The 13,621-nt window shown below is 41.0% G+C and overlaps 1 protein-coding gene across 2 annotated transcripts in view; it reads right to left on the reverse strand.

Annotated features, from left to right (window-relative positions):
• Window positions 1-3,407: 3,407 nt before the first annotated feature.
• Window positions 3,408-13,621, reverse strand: part of TXNRD1 (thioredoxin reductase 1) — a 39,133-nt gene continuing 28,919 nt past the window's right edge. For both annotated transcript variants that reach the window (XM_072332606.1, XM_072332614.1), the window contains exons 11-14: window positions 10,819-10,926; window positions 9,670-9,765; window positions 8,155-8,289; window positions 3,408-5,297 (exon numbers count right to left, since the gene is read on the reverse strand). In XM_072332606.1, the coding sequence (XP_072188707.1) occupies window positions 5,235-5,297; window positions 8,155-8,289; window positions 9,670-9,765; window positions 10,819-10,926 (402 nt within the window). In that variant the 3' untranslated portion in view covers window positions 3,408-5,234. The remainder of the gene's footprint in view (window positions 5,298-8,154; window positions 8,290-9,669; window positions 9,766-10,818; window positions 10,927-13,621) is intronic.

The following is a 13,621-nucleotide window of genomic DNA, read 5'->3' on the forward strand; positions in this document are numbered from 1 at the left end:
AGCCCTGTGTTTCAGCAGCCACTGTGGCACAGCCAAGCCAGTGGAGCACTGTGCCCAGGCTGGGAAGTAAGGGACACTTAGAGGGAGCTGGAGCATTTCTGCATGGCACGCTGTTGTGATATACGCCATTGCCATACATGAGAGGTAAGGAAGAGGAGCAGATCAGGTAGATAATGTGCCAAACTTCCACACTATGCAAAGTTCAAATTAGATTTTGTTTAAAACATAATAACAAACATCTTCAAGGGCATGATATGTCTCTTTGTCTCCATCCCCTTGAGTACTAACCCAAAAGTTTCTACATTTCTATCCAACACAAGGGCCAAATGCTACCAAATGACTCTGTCTGTGCAATTTAAGGCTCACCAGCAAGCACAAGAAGAAATAAAAAGGGCAGAAGCTGCTGGAATTTACTACATTTCTCCACATATCTGAAGTGTGCACAGAATTCCCACAGAGACACAGCGGCTCAAGTCCCTGGGTTTGCTCAACCCAGAGCAGAGGAGCTGATGGAGGCCTGATGGCGGCTGTAGCTCCTCACAGGGAGCGGAGGGGCAGAGCTGAGCTCTGCTCTGTGTGACAGCGACAGGGCCCGAGGGAACGGCATGGAGCTGTACCAGGGGAGGGGCAGCTGGGGGTCAGGGACAGGGGCTGCACCACAGGGCGGTGGGCATGGCCTCAAGGTACCAGAGTTGGGGGCATTTGGACACCAGTCTCAGACACAGGGTTTGGATTTTGGGTGGTGCTGTATGGAGCCAGGGGTTGGACTCCATGATCCTTGTTGTCCCTTCCAACTCAGGATGTTCTGTGATTCCATAAGGCAGGGCCAGCTGGGGAGCATTCCTTCCTCCATGAAGTGTGGCAGCAGCAAGCACAGAAGGTAACTGAGCTTGTGGCTGCCAGCACTAATCATCCTCCAGAGACAATTACTATAATCCCTCTGTGTCCACAGTGGTTGGTGTAGCAGCCAAGGCAGACACACAAGGACTTCCCCACAGCTGTGCACAGAGGCTCATGGCTGGAAGATCTCAGTCAGAGTGGATAATGCTGTCTTTGCACGCCAGCACCATCGGATCAATGTGCAGCACGGCTGGAGGAAAAAAACAACTCTTTAGCAACAGTACAAATGCGCTTTGCAACATCTGTGCTGTGTCACAATGACTGCAAGATGGAAACAAATTATCTTGCACACAAGCTGCAGGTCTAACAGCAACTTGTGGGGAAAGGAAATCTTTGCAGACTGAAACACTTCACTCAAAAATGTTTCATCGTGTACTTCAAAGAAGTATAAAAGTTCTGCATTGTAGAGATGCAGAACAAGATGCCACTTCAATTTGTACAACAATTCAAAAGGCGTTGGGAAGGTACTGAATTCAATTTCAGCATGATTTACATGGGGTTAGTTTAAGTTCATCCCTTATTATTTCAGGCTGCTTGTTGAGCAGACAAAGATATGGTGTTGGCACAGTTAAGGCTGCTGAAAGGCAATGCCCCAGTGCTGACCCTGACAGGATCTGATGTCCTATCTCCCGGAACAAGATGAGAAAGTAAAGGCCCTAAAATCACATATGTATAAAAATAACAATACAAAACACATTGAGAAAATTATTACAAAAACACTGAGTATACAGAAAGGATGACACCTGTATATTCACATGGCCACAGACTATCCTGAATTGGAAGGTATGAAGATCATCCACATAAGACTTCCTAAAAATCAGACCATATCTCTCAGAGATATGCCATAATGCCATATGCCCTTGCCATAAGCACAGCGAGGGGTGATGGTTGTATCAACCCCTCAACCCTGCATGCATACAATTCATGTTTTTCAACACAGTTATATCCTTAGGCACACCCTGTGATTTCCCCTTAGTTACATGTCAGACCCAAAACCAACAACAACAACAAAATCTTCACGACCTTCCATGGTTTTTGTTGAAGCCAGCAGCTTCCTGACAGCTCAACTTCTTTAACCATAGCTCTTGCACAGTGAGAAATCGTGCTGGTCTGCCTTTCCCACAAGCTGTATGGTTTGGGAACTGGTGAAAACACGCTTTAGGAGAATTCTCCAGGACAAGTCTGACACTGCAAAAAGCTTGCAAAGAAACAAAGGGAGAAATGAGAACAGCAGATAAAAGCAGAAACAAATCCGTACCTGCAGTGAGTTTTAAAGCACTGCAGGATAGACATGTAGGTTGGTTCCCCCTAATACAAGAAAATATCATTTCCTGAGTGCATTGCTTTTCTTCTGTCTTGTTTGTCAGAGGCAGCGTGTCTAGAGCAGAGATGCCACTTTAAGGTGTTTCATGGCAACTTCCCCACCAGTTCTCTTTTCAGGCCTCTTTAATTTCCACTATGACTTTCCTTTCAAAGGTACTACAGAGCACACCCTGATGGTGGCTCGGCACGTGTCCCCAGCACAGGGGCTCTGGCTCCTGCTCTGACGTGTGTTCTTCGTTAGCTTCCCAAGCTGAAAGGTATACATGCACCCTGACACATTTCCCAGCCTCCTTCCCAACTCTCATTCCTAACAACTGCACTTTAATTGGCCGAAGGCACTGAAATGAGCCCAATAGCTGCCTGAGCACAGAGCTCATAGACATTTTCCATTGCTTTCTTTCAACTTCTACAGAGAAATAAACAGTGGTTGGTACCCATCTGTCAGGCTCTTTCAAACAATACCTTGAATGGTGTTAGCCACACTTCTGCTTTACTTCATCCCAGGTGCTGCAGTAATAGTTATGCAGAGTGCTCCTGGGGGCCTCTGCAGACAGCACAAATGCAATGTGTTATCCATCCGAATTCAGCTACCAAAAGGGAACCTCAAAGAATCCCATTTCCACTCTAAATGGGCAATAAGCAGCAGTTTCAATACAACCAGTGCAAGTTCAACAGCTTAATACAAACACAAGCTATTAGCTTAAGGCTGTTATTTTTAGCAGCTGTATAGCTAAGGGAGAAATTGTGCCAGCAGAGCCAAGGAAAGTGCAAGCAAGGACAGAGTGAGCTCCTCTGCAGCCATCTGCCAGCCAGGTGTTGACCTGCAGTGCCCTTGTGCACACTGCTGTCTCAGCCTGCCTGCATGGGAAGTTACCAGTTGTGTATTTTTATTCTGGGATACGCTCATGGTGTTGGGACAAGGAACCTCCTTGCAGGAAATGGTTACACTAAAACACCAAACAGCTTTTGCTTACAGCATAGTTTTTGTCTCTGGGATCTTCTTTCCATCACACAGTGACCTCAAAGTGCCACCGAAGGAAAAATCTGCTTGGAGATACCTCAAGTCACCTCATCCCACAACTTGTAACTGGAGGAATGTGATGGAACAGGAGTCCCACAGCAAGACTAGCAACTTGGTCAAACCTCTGTTTTTCAGCAGCTACATACACACAGCAAGCACTGTTAGAGTTGGTCCCAATTTATTCCTTATTTTTTAATTATGTTCTTTTGATATATTTAACATGCAAAAAACAACCCACACATGAAATAGTCCCATATTTTGTTTTCAGAGAAACATCTACCTTCAGAATTCAAAAGGCTGAAACAAATCACGACTTTATCAAGGTGCCCTCTTCTGGCCTATTAAAAAAGCTATTCTGCCATCACCTGTTTTTTTTGCATGGAAGTCATCAAAACGAGAACATGGTTGTGCAAAAATTCAATCTATTTAATCAACTGGCCAGAAAAAGAACACCACAAACTATCCTTTTGATACCATACAGAACCCACTTTAAAATCCTTCAGTTATGACTTTATAAAAATAACTTAAAACAGTATTCTAGTAATAAAACCACAAGTTTGTTACTGGGTAGAAACGTAGGCACATGGTGTCCTGCCTGGAGGGATGGAGAATTCATCCCACTTTTCACACCGCAATGAACTCCCAAGAACCACATCATGAAAGTAACCTGAACATTCCCGCTAAAACAAAGGGAATGAAAAACCAGATAAAAACGAGCAGATATTTCCATTACAAAGAGGGTTTCACCTCTTCCTGATAAATATGTATGCAGTTCATCTAGCAGAAGAGGAATGTTCAAGAAAGAAACCTTGCTCATTATTTTTCATGGAAATCTGTTTCAAAAGTATTGATTTCTTAATCAAATACGTTACAAAACATGCACAGAACTAAATATATCTTGTAGACCATGTCTACATAGAAGAATTTTCACTATTTGTTTTCAGAGATTGAGTGGGTGGTGGTTTGGTTTTCTTTTTTCTTATTTGGTTGCTTGGTTTTGACTCGATCACCCCATCAATGTGAAGGCAGCCTCAGTATCACTGTGTGCAAAGTGGCCAGTTCAGACCTGAAATTGTACAGTAAGTCATAGCTCACCTGAAGAGGAAGAATTTATCCCAACTGAATAAAGCTTTGTCATGCTCTTGGAATATAATTCAATCCAAATTGGAATTCTGTCAGTTTCAAACTGGATTATTTATAATCATGTAGACTGCAAGATAAAGCTACGGAGGTCACTTCTGTGTTATGTGCAAGGCTGTTACTATCAGAAAACAAAACAAAACAAACAAAAAAAGCTTTCTGTATAACAAGGCCTTAATAAAAACTATTTTCTTTCTCATCAGGACTATTTTCAGAAATAAGTATCTCTAAAGTAAACAGTCATAGCAGTCCATTTGGAAGCAAAGAGTCATTATGTTTGACAGTACTAATTTTTTTTTCCAGTGATACCTTCTGCCTCATAACCAAACATGCAGATAATATCCCCAGCGTTGACATACAGCGGTCATTGGTAAAAATGCATGCTCTAAAGGAGAACTTGCAATTGCAGTGTTATAACTCAGCACACAGTGGTCTGAACTTGTGGTGACCTTCTTGAGTCAGGATGGCTCTTTGTTCAAGTAACAAACTATGGAGGAAAAATAAAATAAAAGTTGTTGTTCAGCTGTGCCAGCAGTTCTTCCATCACTGCCCACCAGACAGTGCAGGGTTCAGGCTGTGATTTCATGAACGCATGTGTGAAATGCCCTGCTAAACATCAGCTGGACTGTCAATGTGCCCATTGCTTGTTGATTGCCAGTCAATCACCACTGGTGGCTAACTCCCATTGTGCTCTTCTCCTCAGGACTGTGGAGTGCTCTGTCTGAAACATAAATGTTTCTGCAGTCGTCTGAGGATGACTTCTTTCAAAAATCTTTCTTCTGAGTTGTGCAAGTCAGCCATAGTGATGAAAGTCAGTCTCTGGCAATAACAGGAATGGGGGTCTTTAACCTCAGCAACCAGACTGAAGGGTATTTTCACCAGAACGTTTGGTGATGGACAGAGTGGTGAATACCTTGACAGGAAGAAAAAAGACAACATTTAGTATGGCTAGAATGAATCTTCTCTTCTGGAAAATCAACAAGAGCATAATGCTCAAAACCATAGTCATTTCTTGTGATAAAATAACAATGAAAGACATACATTTTAAATCCTTGCCACTAAATTGCACACACATACAAATATCCTGTGTTCTCCACATTTGCGTTATGCTGGTGAAGCAAGTTGCATTGCTTTACAGCCCGTTGTCTTACTGCTATTAAGTTTCACAGTAGAAAAGGGCTCAGCAACAATACTCTCCAGTTTGTACACCTACTGATTAAGTGTCTTTATTTCCCAAAGCTGATTCTTCATTGGTAAATCAAAGCTAACTGAAGGCGATAGCATTTGAAGAAAGCATGAGTTTTGCCTCTGTATCTTCCCAGATATTATAGGAATGTGGAGATGATTGCTCATATAGGTTTTATGTTTGTGTTTTGTACCCTCTGGACAATAGCTAAGAAACACCTTGTAAATCCAGTTTGATAAAGTAAAATCTTTAGTGCTTTCAAGTCACATTAAAGAAAACAACATGTTCAAAAGTAATTACTGTAAAAACTAAATGGTGTCGAAATTGAAAAGGAAATATTCTACAAAACTGTTTAATATTAGAACTTTACTATGCAAATAATCACATTTTTTTTCTCGCATGGATGTGGTAGAGAAAGGAAAAAAGGGAAACAAGATCCACTTCTATCTAAGTGATTCAAAGTTGCAATAATTAGCTCCTATCGAAGCCATCTCTCTGGAAGAATAAACCTAGCACAGAATAAAGAATGTACATATTTCTTTTATGCAAATAACACTAAAGTATCTGAAGATAACAGGTATCAGAAAGCTTCGCAGTCTTGCAAATAGAAGCTCTGGTGCATTAAGGCTGCCAGAGCACATCAGAAAACATTAATAAAGGATACACCTCCTCCACTTTCCACAAGCATAAGAACATTATGCATAAGTTAGGAAGATAAATGCATGTCTAATGTATATGGCGGAAGAACAGAAACAGATTTAAACCATGGTGCATGGTTTGAGATGCGGTTTGTAACTCTTAGTTCTGATCCACAGACCGACAATGTATGGGTACTTTCATTTGCTGTTACTTGACTTTGAAAGACAAAAAACAGAGAGTGCTCAATTGATTCTTTCTTGGCTTAGGTGCAAGCTCTGGGTCTGCTAGCCAGCTCCATTGGCTGCAGGGACTTAGCAAACCCACAGAATTGTCCCTGTTTTCAGAAGATGCTTTCTCCATCACAGACGCTCAGTATATGCCTGTATTTCAAGCTGTGCAGCACAGTGCAGGGTGAGAGGTAACTCTCTTTAAGGATGAGGACTTACCAATCTGTCTTTGCAGTTATTCTTACTTTGCCTCACCAGAAACTTTATTCAGAATAGGGCTTTCTGCTGAACAAAATGCTGCTCAAACAAGGGAAGTGAAATCTGGTTCTACTTTGTAAACAGTAAGAAATGGAATCCTCAGTCTAATAGTCATTTTCAAGCTGAGTAATACTGTGTTTCACATGAGACTGAGTAGACAGTACTAATGCCAGTGAAGATGGCAGTATTTGATCCTGAAACACCATGCCTTTACTGCTTAGATCAGAGTTCATTTTCTTCAGCCTTTTTACAGATGTATGATAAACAGAATGCTGTTATCCACTACCCCCTTCAGCCAGATGTGCACAGTTCTGACAAATTCCAAACAAATTGAAAGCATTTTTTTCTTAATCAAAGAGTACCATCTTGCACTTTGATTCTTGTTTACTGTATAAGAGATTAAATTATGTAACAGGCATAAAAAAGCCTTCTGAAGATGGGCACTAAAAATGATCACTGTTCCCTGGAGCTTTTAAATAGTGTATTTTTCCTAAGCCAATTTCTTCCTCCCCCACTCATACAAATATGATTATCTGAAATTACCTCCCTAAATTATACCTAATCATCATTCTATTCAGTTTCAGTTTTAGCAGCTCAGATGTCCAGAATAAATTATGACTATAATCTTCTCTTCACACTGCATATGCTAATATCCTACTCAAGTTCATAGGTTTGAATGCCTCACTCAAAGTTCCCCCTCTACAGGGCCCCTAATAAGAACGCGCTGCCTCTCTTCAAGGGCTTCCAAGAACACCAGTAGATGATATCACAGGGGAAAAAAACAATCTATACTGCAGATGCAATGAAGATGATTCAGATTGCTTGCAGTCAATTACATTAAAGGTGCTCACATTGTATGGCTTATATCACATCAGTTTGGGAACACAATACAAAAGAATTGGACTTCTTTCCTACAGACAGTACCTCAATGCTCTGTCTTACACCCTGTAGATAAAATATGTAGATAAAACCAAATTCTGTACAACGACTTACAAAGGTCGTATGCAGTTACCTGAGATTATCAAGTAAAATAAGAGGTTCTAAATCTACTAAAATCAATGCGGCATCACTGATTTACATGTGTGAGGAGCTGTCCCCTATTTCAGTATATTGCCTATTTTCAGTATACATATCAAGGAAAATTAACTCTGACAACCGCCTCAGCAGAAATAGACTTTGAAGCCTTCAGAAATGGATGAGTGGGAAGAAGATTCATTACTCCCCAGCAGAGGGAGCACTGGGTTAGGGGAGACGACAAATACTTCACAAACGGGGAGAAAAAAAAGTCACCTTAAACCTAAATGTTATATTTATAAATGTTAGATCATTTCCTGTCCTATCTTCCCTTCTACCTTCCCTAATTTCTGCCTTCTTTAGTTAAATTCTGATATTCAGGTTTCTAACACCTTATTCCAGGACACTACCAAAACCAGGATACAAAGGTGTCTTCATATACAAACCTCTGCACAGACTGGATGAATCCCTATAGTGCTGTCCAACTGTTCTTTGGTCAATCCACATTTCATAGCTGCTGCAAAGCCCTGGGTGACTTCTCCAGCATTTGGACCGAGGACATGGAAACCAACGACCCTCTCCTAAATAACAAAGACAATCAAATGCAAGCAGAGTCATCCACTTTTTCTGAGTTTTTGCTGAGTTTTCTTTCTCAGAGTCTTTAATTTCATCAGTTTACAAAAGATACCACAAATCAATGCAGCCACACAAACGGGAACTATCATTATCTCCAACAGAAGGGACTTAGTGGGAAAAATGCATGCTGTCTTCTCTACAAAAAGATTACATCAAGAATCAGCTTCCCCTTCAACTGCAAAATATGCCAAACTGTGCACATATTCTTCCTGAACGTTCAAAGGAACAAGCTGTGCTGACTTGAGTTGCTTCTCTTAAATAAAGGGGAGTGTGGATACTCAAAACAATGAAAGGGTTTTTTTTTTTACTTTCAGTAAGCCTGAGGACAGTGTTACCACAAGGTTCATACAGTTAACAAAAGCTATAACTAGGGAATAACAAAACATGAATTATCCTCATTTTTCCCTTGAATATATATACATATATGTATTATATATATATATACACACACATATGTATATAATGTATGTATGTATATATAAATATAAATATTTATCTATGTGTGTAAGATAAAACTACAAAAATTAAGTGGAGACAATTAGTTTCCACTATTAGTTCAAATATTTCCTGAACAAATTTCTCATCCAAGATAACTTTCAACTCTATCCCCTGATGTTAAAACACATTTCTATTTTTCAGGACAAGAAACAGAAACAAATTAATGAAACGCTTTAAATCACCGTTAAGTCTTCCCATTTCTTAAGTAACTTGGAGTAGGAACATAAGCATGGGTATTAAAATAGCATCCACCCTAGAACAAACTCCTCCAGTAAAAGGAGATGAGCAAAACCAGGCAGGTTTGCAGACTTTATAAAATGATGGTGTAATGCTTGGGAAAACTCCAGAAAGATCAGTTTGTATCTGCTGATAAAAGAAAATCGGTAAAATAGATCTGACACTTTATTAGGGCTAATATATTTACAATATTAGCTTCTTATTGCAATTAGAATTTTGTTCATGCGTTAGCAGGTACTGAATATTTCCTTAACCAGAAAGTTTTACCTTAGTCCTGCAATAATCCTGGCATATCACTTTAAATGATATTTGTGCAGACAAGATACATTAATTCTGTTGGAAACATCCCAGGTGTTCTATAGACACTTGTGGATTTGCAGAGTTCACAAGATATAATGCATTCTGACCGAACTCAATTTCAGAGAGAAGAATCTCCCCTAAAAAGTATATCCCAGTCTGGGGAAGGGAGAATAAGATGCCACCAATACAGCTTCCAACACAATAATACTATCAGTTTACAGCTGTGGTATTAACAGTTCCTATGATGAACACACAGTTTCTGCTTTCCTTGGAAGGAAAGATACACTTACATTATCTTGAATATTGCAAATGATCTTTGCATAGCATTTGTTGTTGTCTCTGGACGGTACAGTCCATTCCAGTGGCCAGAAATGACTATGGTACACCTGGAAATACAACACAGATTAACAAGAAGTTCCCTAGATACTTAGCAGACAGCACGATCTTACAAAAGCTGCCAGTTTACCTTAAATTTGCATTGTCTGCCACCAAAGGCAGTGCCTCACTACTGACAGCCATTGCAGCAGACTTCGGAGGACAAAGCACTTTTGGAAATCATTCATGTAAAAGCTTTCAACAACTGAGACGCATTGTGTGGATGAACCATTAACTAGCAGCTCTTCATTAGCAGCCAGCTATGTACGCAAAATTTGGAAAACGTGAATTCAGGGTAAGAGTCCTTCCCCTGTACCCCCCAACCAATATCAATGGACTGAACATTTATTGCAAGTGAGGCTCCTCATCCACGTGTTTGTAAGAGTGTTTTGAGACACAGTTCTACCCCAAAATCCTGATATCCCTCACTTTAAGTTGAACATCACCCATATGCTGATTCCCCCAAATAATGTTCCTCAGGTGATCTTCACAGGACATATGAGAAATTCAGATTATTGTCTAACTCCCTTTCCTTAAGCTTTTCATAACGTGGTCTTTACGGCATATTGTAAGAACAGCTTGAGGCACTAAGTGTCTAATTTCACTTAACAGCAATGCCAGTGAATGAAAAGGGATTACTCAAGTGAGTAAAATACCTGCTTACATAGTCAAGCAGGGAAAATAACATCACAACACTGGGAACATAAAGTTAAAACCACTGTGGCACGAAAATCACCACATTGTGGCTACAAAAATCTCTTCTTCAGCACTGAAATTGATGCATTACTTCCAACACACACACACCTTTGATTCATTCTGAAGCACTTACAGAACATTTTTTCTCTTTAAAGACAAATATGCCAGCTATGTGCCAAAAACAAAGTACATTTGGAACCAGAACTATCTGAACTGAGAACTTTTTATAACATCCTCTGCTAAGGAAGACAGAAGTATGCTCCTCCTACCCTTACATCAGAACACAGAATGCTATTTGAATCAACCCTTAACATTATTTCAAATTACAAATTTGGACCTTAATATCCAAATGAAACTAAGACATTTACCTCAATGTTTTCTTCCCCAAACTTCTGTATTGCATTCTCTTCAGAATATCCGCAAGCTCCATACTCTAAAGGAGTGAACACTGTGGTGGGAACATTCACATAGTCACACTGTGTGGCATTCAGAATAAAACAAAAAACATACAATGTTAGTCATAAAAACAGCATACTGGGTAAAAATTCAGCAGTCTGAAAGACAGGAAGAAAAGTTAGATTATTATTCTACTCTGAAAGTTGCTTTTAATGATAATTATAAATCATGTTGTCCCCTGCTCGGAAGTGTTAACCAGAGCATGAGCAGGAAGTCTGTTTAAAGCCATACTGACACTGACATGCATAGATTAAGAAGAGAACATTAAGTGTCCTGTTTTAAAGCATATCAGATCATGGGTGACACTGGTAATAAAATGCAAACTGTTCAGCTGCTTCCACAAAGCACTCTATTTTTAACAGATAATGATACAAAGACATCCACCATTCAATACCCATCATCTTTTTCTTCAGATACAGCCTAGGAGATGCCACAGAACCAAAGGCATGAACTACAACCATTTGAAGGGACAGCAAGACCTAAAGCTTTGCCTCAATACATACCATGAGTCAAATAGCCCTGACTTCATGGGAGCTTTAGAGTGTTCTCTGTTCAGAATGGTTCTCCCAACGTAGAGCGAAGCATGGAGAACAGTAAGATGCAATATTTATATAGACATCTATCTATGTAAGTGTTTTTATGTGTATCACTGCAAATTCATATTGCAAATTCTATCATTTACACAGAATCACACACACAGAGTGGCTGAGGTTAGAAGGGTCCACCAGAAATGACCTAGTCCTAATCCCTGCTCAGAGCTGCAGCTTGCAACTGAGTCCACTTGCTTTGGAATATCTCTAAGTATCCAGACTGCAGCCTCACTGGGCAAACTCTTTAGATCTGATGACCCCTACAACAAAAAGTTTTTTTCTTATGCACAAGTGGAATTTTTCTGTGCTTCAGTTTGCTCCTATTGCCTCTCGTCCTTGCAATTTATACCACCGAAAGGAGTCTGGCTTCATCTTCTGTACTCTACCATCAAGTACTTATACATACTGATAAAGCCTCCCAAGCCACACTTTATAGAGGGTACAAAAAGCTCCAGCTATCCAGGTGCAAGGTCCTGCACCTGGGTTGGAGCAGTCCCAAGCACAAATATAGGTTGGGTGGAGAATGGCTTGAGAGCAGCCCTGAGGAGAAGGATTTGGGTGTGTCAGTTGATGAAAAACTCAACATGAGTTGGTAATGTGTACTTGTAGTACAGAAGACCAACTGTACCCTGGGTTGCATTAAGAGAAGCATGACCAGTAGGTCAAGGGAGGGAGTTCTGCATCTCTCTTCCGCTCTTGTGAGACCCCACTTGGAGTACTGTGACCACTTCTGGAGCCCCCAACACAAAAAGGACATTGACCTCTTGGAGCAGGTCCAGAGGAGGGCCACGAAGATTATCAGAGTGCTGGAGCACCTCCCCAGAAGGAACAGACTGACAGAGCTGGGACTCCTCAGCCTAGAGAAGGCTCCTGGAGGAACCTTATAATGGCCATCCAGCACCTGAAGAGGGCCTACAGGAAAGCTGGGAAGGTACTTTTTATTAGGGCATGTAGCAACAGGACAGGAGGAAATGGCTTTAAACTAGAAGAGGGTAGATTTAGTCTAGATATTGGGAAGATATTCTTTACTGTGAGGGTGGTGAGACACTGGAACAGGCTATCTAGAGAGGCTGTAGATTCCCTCTCCCTGGAAGCATTCAAGGCCAAGCTGGATGGGGCTTTGAGCAACCTGGACTAGAGGGAGGTGTCCTGGCCTATAACTGGGGGCTAGAACTAGATATGTTAAAACTTTCTTCTAACCCAAACTATTCTTTGATTCTACAATTCTATCTCAGCCTCTCCTTGTGCGTCAGATGCTGCAATCCCTTAATCATCTTCATGGCCCTTTGCTGGACTCACTCCCTCTATGTCCACATCCTTGTACTTGGGAGGACAAAACTGGATACAGAATCCAGACTTGTATCACCAGTGCCAAGTATGGAGGGAGAAGGTGGCTCCTCTGCAACTACTGACAATGGTCTGCCAGGATGCACCTGCAGGATATAGTCCAAAATGCCACTTGCCTTCTTTCCATTAGGGTACATCACTGGTCAACTTCTTAATCTCCAGTCTCCTCCAAGGGCCTCTCTGAAAAGCTGTTTTTAAATTAGTGGGTCCCCAGCCTGTACTGATGCAAGGAGACACACCTCTCCAGACACAGGATTTTGCAATTCCCCTTACTCTTCTTCTTGACACTCCTATCAGATCACTTCTCCAGCCCAGTGAGGTCCCTCTGAGTGACAGCACAACAAGCTACAGTGCTTGCCTTTGTTTTGATTCGCCTTCCAAACCATCCATGGTGGGCTCTGTCCCATCATCCAGATCATTACTGAAGATTTTAAACAGTATTGAGCTGAGCAGACAAATGCTATGGCACACGACTAACGACTGACCTCCAGTTGGACTTTGTAATAGTGATCAGAGTCCTATAAATCCTGCAGTTTGGCTGGTTTTCAGTCCACCACACTGTCCATTTCTCTAGCCTATACTTCAGTTTGTATACAGGAATGTTACTCGAGCCTTATCAGAATCAAAGCAAACAACATCCACTGCTCTTCCTATATCCTCCAAATTAGTCATTCTGTCACAGAAGGCTGGCAGGTCAGAACTAGTTAATTTCTAGTAACTTTAGTCTATTAATTTCAACTCTAATTATCTTTGTGGCTAGATATGAACTAAGGTGCTG

Source organism: Excalfactoria chinensis, chromosome 1, assembly GCF_039878825.1.
Source record: "Excalfactoria chinensis isolate bCotChi1 chromosome 1, bCotChi1.hap2, whole genome shotgun sequence".
Classification (NCBI taxonomy): Eukaryota; Metazoa; Chordata; class Aves; order Galliformes; family Phasianidae; genus Excalfactoria; species Excalfactoria chinensis.